We start from the raw sequence: 14,383 nt of genomic DNA on the forward strand, positions 1-14,383 counted from the left end.
CTTGGGGTACATAAAACACATGCTTTATCCACCCTCCCAAGACTTCTACAGATAAGCATTAATTCCCCAAGTATAAGGTTCTCACCCAGAACTTGGAAAACTCACAGTAGTTTGAACTGCAACCAATTAGCTTACAGGTGGAAATTCAGCAGGCCTTCTGAAAATTATACAAAAATATTTTATAGAGCATTTTTCAAAAGTATTTTCCCTTCTTTAAAACAGTTTAAAATTGATCCTGATATAAACAGGGATTGTCACTAAACTTTCACAAAGAAAAATTATTTGGACAGCTCTAAAATGAGATGTGTCTCTCTCTTAAAGCAAAATAACCTTTAAACATCAGGATTCATTCACAAGTTCCCAATGTGCCATCACAAATTAGTCCATAAACCTCCAGATTAACATACATAAATACATCCCTAGATAATACAGGCTTGAAAATCATACCCCTATATTTTTCAAAGTATTATAACAACTCAATTCTTTGTTATTACAGAATTTAAGAGCATTGTGCGTAGGAATCCCTCTACACTGAAAACTTTACACAAGATTGAATATCCAAAAGTTCTTGGTTCAGTTAATAACCTCAATTTCTTAACTAAGTACAATTCTTAATCTAACAACATCTAGATTATAAGAGCAATTATTTTAATCACTAGTGGTAACATTTTAATTTCTAAGGCCCAATACTCTTAGCATTATAAAAGAAAACATTACTGTTTATATGAATACTTGATTTATAGCAAAAACAATTTCAATTGAACTTTCAGATAAAACTTGAAAGTTATAATTTCTTAGGCTACAGCAATTGTCCAACTTCTTAAGCTAATACAACTGTAACAAAATTTATACTATAGAAATGTAATGCCCTAAACATTATTAAATATGTAAAGTTTGAACTACTCATTTCTGTCGAGGTAAATACATTTCTAAACCAAGTATGACAGTTTAAAATCATCAAATTTTCATCACATCCTTTAAAAGCACTCAATTCACATATATCAAACTCAGACTAAAATCACATAATGGTAAATACAGAAACAATAAATTTCAGATGACATCAATTGCAATTTTAGGTTATCACATATAGGAATTATTGATCCTATTACTTCTGGTATTCCGATATTAATACATTAATATATGAATACATGCATAAAATATATTAATACATTAATATCTTAAATACACTTTATTTATTTAGCTGTATATTCTTTAACACCCACTACCTCTGGCCCAAGCATGAGGAATATTCGCCTGGCCATGAATGAACTTATAAAAGGAAAGAAAAACTTTATTTCATATCATTATCTGCTTTCATGAACCATCCAGGTTTGAATTTGGTACCCTGCTTTCTCCAAGTTTCATCTTATGCATACTGGCAATTAACAAAATGCCTAAAAGGATTTCGAGGGGGAAGGGGTGTGGGCACTTCTCTTCCAAAAAAAAACCTTTTAGACTCCTAAGAAAGATAAGAGGGAGTGGTCCTTAAGAGCACATGGGTTCCCAGCTCCCCCACTCATTCTTTATACCAAGCTAAAATATTTCTCAGTTTCCCCTTCAGCCTGCTGCCCCTGATAAAGGGAAAAATCCATTTCAGTTTTCTAAGGGCTCCTCCCTAGGTGGGGCCTGGCAGGCCCTTGAGAGAGCAAAGGAGCCTACCTTTCTAAGCACTAACTAATCCTAATTGACACACCCAGTCTTCTAAGACAGAGTGGGGGGGAGGGGGTGGCCAAGAGCACATGGCAGCTAAGAGCAGCACGTGGAATGAATTCCATATGGTCTCAAGCCGCCATTCTACAACCCCCCCCTTTTATCTCTACCTTCTATCTCTCTTTCTTTCCCAATTTTTACTGAAACCTTACTCTCCATATTTCCAATTTCAATCTTTCTTTCCCTAATCTTGCCCAAACTACTTCAAACATTTCAAGTAAATAATAAATTACATACTCACCCAGCTTTCCTTTTCCGAGCTGCTTTCTTTTTCACCTTAAAACTTAAAGGTTAAAATAAATGACCAACAGTTTTTAATCACATCCTAAGCAGACCACTGAGCCTCTTTAAAGTGGTCATCCAATTTTTCATACAGACTCCTTTACTCTCCTCTACAGTTTAAACACTTGCCTGATGTTAGATAGGCTAACTCAATACAAAATACACAGATTTTTTTTCCTTTTAGAATCTAACCAACCCTTAATTCAGAGCCCCGAGCCCTCCCGGCTGGCAGCTTCAGCTCTGATCCCTTAGCATACCAAAGGAGCGCATTTCAGTCTCCTAGAGTTAAACATTTTTACCTGAACATAGAACAGAAAACACAGACAAAACATTAGTCAGACAGACATTTCACATGAACAATTTCGAATTCGAATTCAGACCCACTTCCAACATTACCAGGGGAAACCCATTTTCCCCACCTGAGTCAAATTAAGAGCTCTTTCTATGGCTATTCCTTTCTACTTTGGTACAGCACATTAGGGCTGTCCAAACACTGAGATTTGCAACCAATTTACACGAGACAGGTTGTCCTTGCCTCCGGGTTAGAAACCCCACAAATTCCAATCCCCTGGCACTCCAGGGCCAGGGGGCTTGGTTTTTCCTAAGACCTCGAAATCTTAGCTCAGTCCCTGAGTGTCTTCTCAGAGTCCTTAAATCTGTCAGTCAACACTCTTGGATTGCAAAGACAGAGGACACTGAGGACTTACCCTCGGTCACACAGCGTATGAGTGTTCGAGACTGAAAATTTCACGGCCGGCCAATTTCCACTCAGCTCATAGTGCACTCAAATTTCCCCCTTTGTACTTTGCTTCTCCGAGTTCTTCTCCTCCTGAGTTTGTGACTTCCCAGTGAGACCAGGCCTGCCCTCAGGTGCTCAGCTAGTCAGAGAAATCTCCGGTGCTCCTGCTGGCTAAGCCCTAAGCCAGGTGCCTGCCCACATGGAGAGTGCAAATCTCGGTGGGACCTCCAAATCTGCATGGGACAGAATTTTTAAATAATAGGAGAGGCATCTTTAAGAGAAAACAAAGTAAATTTATTCTACAAATCTTGCAAGATTCAGGCACACCTCCATAAGGGAGGAGGCCTACCTCTCTCCTTTTAAAGAAAGGAAACAGAGACCTAGAAAAGTTAAAAATAAATGGGCCAAGGTCACCAAGGTGGTAAGTAGCAAAGCCAAGAAGGTAGGTCCAAGATTGGCTTGTTTCACCGGAAGATCATGGCCTGCTTTATCTTCTGATGAGGTATAAGTATAATAAGAGAGAAAATAGTAGGAGTTGTAAGTTAAGCTACTGAACCCTGTTTTAAGTTGTATTCTCTTTTTAATTTTTTTTTTTGCAGGGGGGAAGGCAGGGCAATTGGGGTTAATTGACTTGCCCAAGGTCACACAGCTACTTAAGTGTGTCAAGTGTCTGAGTTCATATTTGAACTCAGGTCCTCCTGACTCCAGGGCTGGTGCTCTACTCACCACGCCACCTAGCTGCCCTAAGTTGTATTGTCGATGGATATCTCGTGTCTTGTCTTAGCATTTCTTTTGTGTGTAGGAAATAAATATCTGTCCTTATATGATTTATACTGTATATTCAGTAATTTTCTTTCTCACCTTTGGAGGGACTCTAGATAAGAGCATCAATCTAAGTTTTCAATATATTGTCCTTGGAGTGCCAGAGTGGGGGGTTTAATGGGCCAAAGAATATAAGGAAAGGGAGACTCACTTCACTTTTATTAGAGGCCAGGCTCCTTAGGATTGAACCCAGTATAGACTGTGTGAGTGGGTCCAGAGAAGATGAACCCTTTAGTGGGAAGGGATTGGGTACAGTACCTCTTGGACACAGTTTTCTCTTAATATAAGAAATATAACAGAGATCATTTGGTTCTAAAAGTTTCTGATTATGAACATCCAAAAAGGCTTAAGACAGGGAGACATGTACTTGACAAAGATCTTCACCACTGGAGTTGGGGAGACCTAGCACAGAGTCCAAGTTAAAAAGGGATTCCCTATAGGTGAGGAGGTCCTCCAGATACTCTTGCTTGTGATGCCATTATGCTAACTGCATCAAGTTACAACATGACAGAGCCTCCTGGAAGAGATCCGTAATCACAGTTTTGCCTGATCATCCACATAAGAAAGCCCAAGTGGATGTAGAATGCCTTTGTTCAGACTATGCTCTGAAGGTGTATGAAAAACATAAAGTTTGTCCTGTGGTTATTGAGTCATTTTTCAATCATGTTCAACTCTTCATGACCTCATTTGGGGTTTTCTTGGCAAAGGTACTAGAATGGTTTGCCATTTTCTTCTCCAACTCATTTTATAGATGACTAAACTGAAGAAAACAACGTTAAGGGACTTGCCCTGGGGCATGCAGCTCCAGTGTCTGGGGTCAGATTTGCACTCAGAGAGAGGAATCTTCTTGACTTCAGGACTGGCACTCTATTCACTGTGCCACCTAGCTACCCATCAGCAGAGTTTGTCCATTAGCATGTAGATATCTTGGATAGATACTGCCAACAAACAACAAATTAGACCCAGAGCTGAATAGGAGAGGGAAAGTGGGCTGGATTACAATTCTTTTAATGGCTCCAAATTTCTACCAGAAACTAAAGACTATCTTTTTTTATTAGTTTATTTATTTTTAGTTTTCAACATTCACTTCCATAAGTTTTAAATTTTCTCCCCCTCCCCCTCCAAGATAGCCTGCAATCTGATATAGGCTCTACATATACATTCCTATTAAACATATTTTCACATTAGTCATGTTGTATAGAAGAATTATAACGAATGGGAGAAACCATGTGAAAGAAAAAAAACTAAACAAAACAACAACAACAAAAAGAAAATAGTCTGCTTTGCTCTGCATACAGACTCCATAGTTCTTTCTCTGAATATAGATGACATTTTCCATCAGAGTCCTTTGGAAATGTTTTAGTTCCTTGCATGGCTGAGAAGGGCTAAGTCTATCAAAATCAGTCATCAAACACTGGCTGTCACTGGGTACAATGTTTTCCTGGTAAAGTCTATCTTTTTGGGGGGCAGAGCCAAGATGGCGGCTGGAAAGCAAGGACTTGCTTAAGCTCTCCCCCAAATCCCTCCAAACGCCTGTAAAAAAAATGGCTCTGAACAAATTCTAGAGCTGCGGAACCAATGAAAAAGCAGAGGGAAACAGGTCTCCAGCCTATTTGAGCCTGGATGGTTGCGGGGAAGGGTCTATCACATGGTGCTGGGAACCAAGAGCAGCCCAGCATGGGCTGTGCTGGGACAGACTGGACCCGGAGTCAGCCAGCTGGAACAGGCCTTGGGGCCATGAATCAGTGAACTGTGGCAGTTACCAGACTTCTCAACCTACAAACACCAAAGAGCAGGTTAGTGGGAAACTGCAGTATTAAGTTCAGAGCAGTCTGGCCACCAGCCCTGGGGGTAGCAGAGATGGTGCAGCAGTGGCAGTGGCAGCAGCAGGAAGCTCCTGAGGCTGCTTCCAGAGTTCCAGTGTCAGCTGCTTCCCAAGTCCCTGGCTCACACGGTGGGAGGAATCTAGCGGCAGATCAGACAGGGAGTGCAAGGAGCGCTTTGTGGGCACAAACGCAGGTTCTCTTGCTGTGCCCTGTTTGGATCTGTACTGTGGTCCTGGTTGGCAGTTCTTGGGAGAAGAAGAGCACTGCTGTGACAGAGCTTGGGGTGATGGTGGAGTAGAAGTAGCTCTGAAAACAGCAGTGCTTGGACCCTAAAGCTTGGGACAAAGTACTCTCTACTCTACAAGCAGTCATATCCTGACAAAAAGCTCAAGGGTCAAGTAATTGGCTGGGAACATGAACAGGCAGCAAAAATGAACTCAGACTCAAACTCTAACTCTAGATTCCTTTTTTGGTGACAAAGAAGATCAAAACATACAGCCAGAAGAAGTCAACAAAGTCAAAGAGCCCACATCAAAAGCCTCTAAGAAAAATTTGAATTCATCTCAGGCCATGGAAGAGCTCAAAAAGGAGTTGGAAAAGCAAGTTAGAGAAGTAGAGGAAAAATTGTGAAAAGAAATTAGAGTGATGCAAGAAAAACAAGTCAACGACTTGTCAAAGGAGACCCCAAAAATACTGAAGAAAATAACACCTTAAAAAATAGACTAATCCAAATGGTGAAAGAGCTCCAAAAAGCCAATGAGGAGAAGAATGTCTTGAAAGGCAGAATTAGTTAAATGGAAAAGGAGGTCCAAAAGACCACTGAAGAAAATAGCACCTTAAAAATTAGATTGGAGCAAGTAGAAGCTAGTGACTTTATGAGAAATCAAGAAATTATAAAACAGAACCAAAGGAATGAAAAAATGGAAGACAATGTGAAATATCTCATTGGAAAAATCACTGACCTGGAGGATAGATCCAGGAGAGATAATTAAGGGATTGAAGGGCTTGGAATATGATATTCCAGAGGTCAAGGAGGTAGGATTAAAACCAAGAATCACCTACCCAGCAAAACTGAGTACAGTGCTCCAAGGCAAAATATGGATTTTCAATAAAATAGAGGACTTTCAAGCTTTCTCAAAGAAAAGACCAGAGCTGAATAGAAAATTTGATTTTCAAATACAAGAATCAAGAGAAGCATGAAAAGGTAAACAAGAAAGAGAATTCATAAGGGACTTACTAAAGTTGAACTATTATGTTTACATTCCTACATGGAAAGATGATGTGTGTAATTCATGAGACCTTTCTCAGTATTAGGGGAGTTGAAGGGAATATAGACAGAGGGCACAGGATGAGTTGAATATGAAGGGATGATATCTAAAAAAATGAAATAAATTTAAGGGGTGAGAGAGGAATATATTGAGAGAGGGGGAAAGGGAGAGCTAGAATGGGGTAAATTATCTCACATAAAAGTGGCAAGAAAAAGCAGTTCTGTTGGAAGGGAAAAGGGGGCAGGTGAGGGGGAATGAGTGAATCTTGCTCTCATCGGATTTGACTTGAGGAAATAACATACACATTCAATTGGGTATCTTACTCCACAGGAAAGTAAGGGGAAGGGGATAAAAAAGGGGGATGATAGAAGGGAGGGCAGATGGGGGAGGAGGTAATCGAAAGCAAACACATTTGAAAAGGGACGGGGTCAATGGAGAAAATTGAATAAAGGGGGACAAGATAAGATGGAAGGAAATATAATTAGCCTTTCACAACATAAGCATTGTGGAAGTGTTTTACATAATGATACACGTGTGATCTATGTTGAATTGTTTGCCTTCCTAGGGAGGGTGGATGGGAAGGGAAGAGGGGAGAGAATTTGGAATTCAAAGTTTAAAAACAGATGCTTAAAAAAGTTGTTTTTTGCATGCAGCTGGGAAACAAGATATATAGGGAGTGGGGCATAGAAATCTATCCTGCCCTACAAGAAAGTAAGGGGAAAGGGGATGGGAGGGGGAGTGGGGTGAAAGAAGGGAGGGCTGATTGGGTAACGAGGCGATTGGAATATATGCCATCTTGGAATGGGGGGGAGGGTAGAAATGGGGAGAAAATTTGTAACTCAAAATCATGTGGAAATCAATGTTGAAAACTAAAATATTAAATAAAAATGATATATAAAAAAGTCTATCTTTTTAGGATGACTGTTCTATTGGTGCCACTGGATGATTCCAAGTCATGGAATACTCTACACTGCAAAGAACTGAAAATGTGTATTGTCCAGACGGTAATGGAGGGACACACGGTGGGTGTGAACAGGCCAAAACAAATTACAGAAGAAAGTATGATGGAAATGAAGAATGAAAGGTGTCACCAAAGAAGGTTATGATTGGAAAAGAAGATGGGCTGGTCACATGTGTAAAGGCAAGGGAGAACCAAGGGACAACCCATACGCTCCTGTGGTATCATCGTGATGTCAAGACAGAGAGAGAAAGGCCCTCACTACATTGGGTGGTCCCTCTAGGGCAAACTTATGCAAAGACATGTACTAGAATCACACAGGATGGGCAGGTAGGTTTCTTGTCTGCATCCCTGGGGGAACATTCATATTGATGAGATCCCAAAACCATTGGAATATTGGATATTGGGCATTTCATCCATTGGTACACAGCATACCCATTCTACAGCTTGGTAGGTGGTCTTAAGGAATTTCTAGGGCCAAAGAATTCAGCACCTTGGGGTCAACCTGGCGATCAGCATTTCCAAGCTTGGCTGAACTGGTTCATAAATGAGACACTTAGGCTGTTATTGGCCCATATTAAAAACCTTTTCAACTTGATAGAGCATTCAGGAGAAGCTTCAGTGATTTCCTATTGCCTCAAGGATAAAATCCAAACTCTTAAAGCCCTTCACACTCTTGTCTCCAGCCTACTTTCTGGGTTGATTTCACACAATTGCGCCTCCTTACTCTCTGTTCCAGCCAAACATGTCATTCCATTTCCCACCTTCATACTTTTGAACTGGCTGTGCCCCTTAGCTGGAAAGCCCTTCCTCCTCACCTCTACCTCTTTGAATCCTTAGTTCCCTCCAAGGCTCAACTCAGAAGCATTCCCCGGCTCCCCCAGTGGTCAGTGCTCTCTCTTCCGACTCCCCTGATTTACTTCATATTTACCTTGTGAGTACTGTGTAGATACTTTGTATCGACTTATCTGTGTCTATAGTTTTTCCATTACCCCAGGTAAACTTCTTGAGGGCAAGCACTGTCTTTTAGGTTTTTTTTTTTTTAACTTTGTAACCCTGACTCTAGCACAGAACAAGCACATAGCAGGTGCTTAATGTTTGTTGAGTTGGATTGAACCGAACCCTTTAGAGATTGCATTCCCTTGCCACAGCCTTTGAGAGGTGGTGGGGCCCAGGGGACATGGGAGTGGACTTAGCGGCAGGAAGAAATGGGTTTAAATCCCATCTATGATACTACTCCCTTAAATTCTCTGTGCCTCAGTTTACCCTCTGTAAAATGTGAGGGTCAAATGAGATGATCCCAGAGTTCCTGCTAGCTCTAAATCTGTGATTTTATAACTTTCATGCCTTGACAAAATTTGAATTTCATGCATTTTTCCTGACTGTCCCCTATGCCATGGAACATTCTCCCTTCTTCACTCTGATGACTGACCTCCCTAGCTTCCTTTAAGTCCTAACTAAAATCCTACCTCCTACAGGAAGCTTTCCCAATTCCCTCTTAATCCTAGTGCCTTCCTTCTGTTAATTATTTCCCATTTATTCTGTATATAGTTCACTTTGTATATATTTGTTTGCATGTTGTCTCCCTCATTAGATTGTAAGCTTCTTGAGGGCAGTGACTGTCTTTTGCCTCTTTTTGTATCTCCAGTACTTAGCACAGTGCCTAGTATATAGTAGGAGGTTAATAAATGTTTAGTGAGTTGATCTGAATTATAATTGAATTACAGACTGCTCTCTGTCACTGTAGGGAGCTAATATGATTTCCCGAGAAAGGGAGGCAGGCTTTAAGAAAAATGGTGACCTGAGACCACATGGCCAATAGTCAGTCAGTCAACAAACATTTATTGAACACCTTCTGTGTGCCAGGCACTCTCTTCCCCAATTCATTGCAACTAGATAAGGGTGTAGAGAGGGATTGGGGTAGGTGGGGGTGAAGTAAGGGAACCTCAGAGTGTAGACCACCGAGGCTTTGCCTCAAGGTAGAGAATTTAGAAGACAATAGCCTCAAGCTGGGGTATGCTTCTTCCTTGAGGCTTCCCCCCTCCCCTCAGCCCCAGATACTCCAAGTTACTCTCCACCTTTTACTGATAGTTACAGTCAAATGAGCCGTTTTTCCTCTCGTGAATTCTCTCCCCTGCCGTTTTTCCTGGGTTCCCAAATAACTAGTTATGGCTCTGGGAAGCCTACATTTTACCTTCTTCCATCAAAACATTTGCCAAGTCTTAGGAGTGAATCCTCTGACCCATGCCTCTAAGAACCTCCCTCAGAGACCCAGGTTTGGAAGAGAATTCCAGGGATCCAGCAACTACCTGTAGTTTTCTAGGGAGGGGCTGGTCAGAGGTCTTTTTACTCAGCCTTAGGATTGTCACAGAATTTCCCAGTGGCCCCTTTTCTGCCAATCAGATGCTATCCTGAGGAGGCAGAAATGAAGCCCTTGTGAAGACCAAGATCCAGGGTCACCTTTGAACCCTTTCCAACCAGCCCCAAGATGCTGTCATAGCCCACCTGGCTTACCTGTCACACAGGGTCCCGATGATCAAGGATCCAAACAAAAGGTCAGTCACCAAAACAGAGCATGCTCTTAAGGGTTCAGAGGCCTTGTTACAGATCAGGTTAAACTGGAAGGGATGAGAAAACACTTGAAGGTGGGTTTTTCCATATAACGTTCTGCTGTCCAGGCAGCTAATAATAAATGAGGCTTCACTCTGACTTGCGAATGTCAGGCAGAGGGTGAATGAGCAGGGCCACTGTCAGAAGACCCGGGTTCAAAGCCTGGCTCTGTCGTTACTATCTGCATGACCTTGTTGGACAAGTCATTTAACTTCTCTGGGACTCAGTTTCCATCTCTGTAAAATGAGGGGGTTGGGCTATCTGTTCTTTGAAGCCCCTTCTAAGCTCTAAATCTCTGGCCCTGTGATCCTAAGCAGTGTGCCCAGGGGCTTGCCCATGGAAATGCTCAGACTTTGGGCCATGGAACTCTAGCAACCTGCCTGATTGGATTTGTGGAAATCACCCCACCTGGACCCGTGGCATGGGATCCCTCAACCAGGTCTAGTTCTCTCCTTGCTCCCTACCTGGCCAAACACCCAGTCAAGGCATTACCTTGGACATCATGGAAGGGAAGGGCAAGAGCCCCAAGTTTAAATTCCAGCTCTTCCATCAACTCCCTGGGCAAACTTGAGTTTGGCTCCTCCATAAATGAGGGCCTTGGCTGCACTTGAGCATCTCTGAGGCTGGCCTCAAGATAATCCCTGGGTGTGGGGGGTGGGCTACATAGAAATGGGGAGATACAAACCTCAGCGACCAGGGACCACTCACTCCGCTGGAGGTAAATCCAGCCATCCTGGCAATCTTCAGTGTCGTTCAGGCCATACTTGACAATAAAGTCAAAGTCCCACTGGACGGGCGAGTATATCCGGCACTCCTCAAAGGACCCATCAGCCTTCCTGGGTAGGTTTAATAGTTCAGTCGTGGTCAAATCAGGTCGGATGGCCAAAAGCCAAGTGGTGTCACAGTGATGAGGCTGCGTCTTAAACATGAACTCTCCCTCAAACATAAAAAAAGCAGACAGGATATTGGGGATAAAGGTGAGGGTCACCAGTCTCCTCTGAAATGTCCCAAACTCCCCTGCTGCCTGGAGAATATTTGTATAGGTGACCTCATGACTAGAGTCCTCATCCTGGGAAAGCTGATGACCAGAGGCCCCCAAAGTGACCCAGCTGACTTTCTTTGTTCTGGAGCCCTCTTCTAACTTGGTCTGCATGGGTGGAGGTGGAGGACTTGGAAGACGGGAACCACTGCCAAACACGTGTGGGCCAGGTCGCTTCGCTCCTCTGGGCCTTGGTGTACTCACCTGTAAATTGAGGGGGACTGGGCTAGCTGACCTCTGAGGTTCCTTCAAACTCTGACGTTCTGTGGGTCAGGTGAAAGCCAGTCGGAGGGATGGATCTCCTGGGTGGATTTGGTTAGCACTTCAGACCAATACAGTTCTTTTACTGACCCCCTCCCGCTTCCCAAACAACAAGCTCCTCACATACAAGAAGTAGCATAATAGAGTGGAGAGGTAGCCAGCGGTGGCACCAAGAAGACTTGGGTTCAAGCCCTGTCTCTGACTTCTCCTGGCTGTGTGACCCTGGGCAAGTCCCAAGCAACTCTCTAATGCTGCAGAGGAAAATGTCAACCTTCATTGGCAGAGAACGTTTCCTAAGTCAAGGAACTCATACTTCCTTTTGTTCTCCCGTATCCCGTGGCAGAATGAAGACATCTTCCAGCTTAGAACCTGCTAGTTTGTGGCTAGTCACCACACCTCTGGCTCTCATCCATACAATGGGAATGATACTGCTTGTATTAGCTACCTTACTGGGTTCCCCAGTGTGTCTCCCAATGCATCCTGGGCCATCTCCAGTCATCCTGATGAATATCAGGCCCCTGGACCCAGATGGCTGTGGAGGAGAAAGTGAGGCTGGTGACCTTGCACAGCCCTCCCTCACTTAAATCAAAGTCAACTGCAAGTCATGTCATCATCTCCCTGATGCCATGGTTGTCTTTGAGAACGAAGGACAAACACAACAACACAACCCAATAAGTGATATAGCCAGGCCCTTCCAGTCCACTTTTATCACAAACCTGTGAGGGTGGGGTAGGGCAAGGGATACCATTTTAGTAAGGGAAGTAAGCTCCAGAGGTGAGTGATTGACCTCCAGGATTAGACAGCTTGTAATTGTCACAGCTGGATCTAGAACACAGGTCCCCTTCATCCAGGGCTCTCCTTACTACATTGTACCTGTTTTTCCAGGAAGAAAGCAAAGAGGTTTTTTATTAGTGACAAAAAATGGCTCCAGGTAGGTGACTATGGGTGTGGAATACTGCATACTCTAAGGAGGGCCACTTGGATCATAAATGTGTCTGATTGTTTTGTTAAATTGAGAAGTTTTTGTTTTGTTTTCACTTTTTCTTTTCTTTTTAAACAAAGATGGCTAGGAGAGGGAGGAGGGACTGATTGGTGATATTAAAAAAAAGTTATAACAAATTAAAAAAAATTATTTCTGAGAAGGAATCAATTACCCAAAGAGTATTTATTAATTCCTCTTTGCCAGGTGCTGTGCTAGGCATTGGGGATGCAAGGATATTTTCCCAGTGAGCATGAGGCAAGCCCTCCCCAAAGAGCCTGTATGAGCTGGTCCAAGGGAAGCCACTAAGTTTATACCTATGAGGCTCAAGGAGCAATCTCCTCTCTCCTCCTTTTGAGGATTTCACCAAACACATGGTTTCTTTGACCACTAACCTGGCTTACATAGGGCCTATCCTATGGTACGAACTCAGTCAGCTTCAAGATACCTTGGCTTCCTCTTCTCATGGACACCATTCATTCATTCATTCATTCAGCAATTAATAAACATCCATTTTAGGTGACATGCTAGTGGGGACATTGGGCTGAAGAGATGCCATACCTTAATACTGGCTCCTCCTACTAAGAGAGTGTTTCTGGTGCCTGAGACAGGAGCTATTACTATCTGGTGAGAAGGAAGTCAAGGGTCTTGCTGTCAACCTTGCCCAGAATCTCACCAGAACTGCTGAGTGTCTATCAACATTGGCTACCTTCAAGCCAGGCTCCACTTGACTTCACACTTTTCATCAAGCTGAGAAACTGAGACAGGGCTGTCCCCAGAATCCAACTCCATCAGATTCCTTCAACAAAGAAGATTCTCTGGGCTTGGAGTATCTTCATAATGAGATGGAAGGGCAGGAAGTGAGGGAAGGGCATGGGCTACTGACCGCAGTCAGCTATGACTAGGCCTCACCAACTGAAAGGACCAACCACTGGCCCTTAGCCAACAAACAGTAAATCCATACTGGGGAGAGGGACTCCCCATCCAATGATCAGGAAGGCCTTTGGGGAAGAGCCATTTGCAACTGATTTCAACTGACTTCATTCTGTCTAAGGATATAGGGGAGCAAGCTCACAGATGGCCCTTAGACAGGGACCAGGAAGGTGATAGGACTCCAGATTGCCAAGCAAGGCTTAGTTAAAGAAACTACAAATGTTACCAGAGCCAGAAGGGACATTAGTAATGCTCTTGGTTCAGAGGTCTGCAAGCTTTTTCTGTAAAGGGCCAGATAGTAAACATTGTAGGCTTTGTAGGCCAAGAAGTGAAATGAAGGATAGTAAGTAGGTACTTGTGTAACAAGAAAGAAAACAAATTTGTTACTAATGAAAGTCAAAATACAATAACAATAATTGTGTATATTTTTGAGAGGGTAATTAGGTTGACTAATGAGAAGAATGGGATTGAAAGTTAGTGCAGAATTCCTATCATCAAAATCAATTGCGAATGTTCACCTGCTAATCCCGATCGGTAATGAGATTTCACATATTTCATCTTTGAAATGCGGCTGTGCTCTGGGAGCAAATGATTTTAATTGAACCAAAAGGCTAACACTTCTGAGTAAGTTTATTTTCTCTGGATTACTTTCTTCAGCTACTGCACTCAAACACTAGTATGCTTCCTATTACTAAATATTCTTACTTAAATACTAAAATTATTCAATATGTAATTTATTAATACAAGAAAGTAATAATAAACACAACTATTTACAGTCTTTTGGCTATGACCAATGTTACTGTGAAAGTCACTTCAAATACTTAAAATATCAGTAACTGCTCTTCTCCTGTTGAAAAGCCCAACATTACTCCATTCATTGTCTCTCATAGTATTAAGGGAGTCTCAATCAACTCCCCTGTGGTTTCACTCACCATCCTTGTGACTTCCCAAACGAA

The 14,383-nt window shown here is 42.5% G+C and overlaps 1 protein-coding gene across 1 annotated transcript in view; it reads right to left on the reverse strand.

The window, feature by feature from the left end:
* LOC118832326 (solute carrier family 22 member 14-like) overlaps positions 1-12,004 on the reverse strand; it is a 43,740-nt gene extending 31,736 nt beyond the window's left edge. Inside the window, 3 exon segments of the mRNA XM_036739684.1 lie at positions 10,120-10,223; positions 10,901-11,458; positions 11,966-12,004. Of these exon segments, the coding sequence (XP_036595579.1) occupies positions 10,120-10,223; positions 10,901-11,458; positions 11,966-12,004 (701 nt within the window).
* Positions 12,005-14,383: the final 2,379 nt, after the last annotated feature.

The sequence above is a fragment of the Trichosurus vulpecula genome, chromosome 9 (genome assembly GCF_011100635.1).
Source record: "Trichosurus vulpecula isolate mTriVul1 chromosome 9, mTriVul1.pri, whole genome shotgun sequence".
In the NCBI taxonomy this organism is placed as follows: Eukaryota; Metazoa; Chordata; class Mammalia; order Diprotodontia; family Phalangeridae; genus Trichosurus; species Trichosurus vulpecula.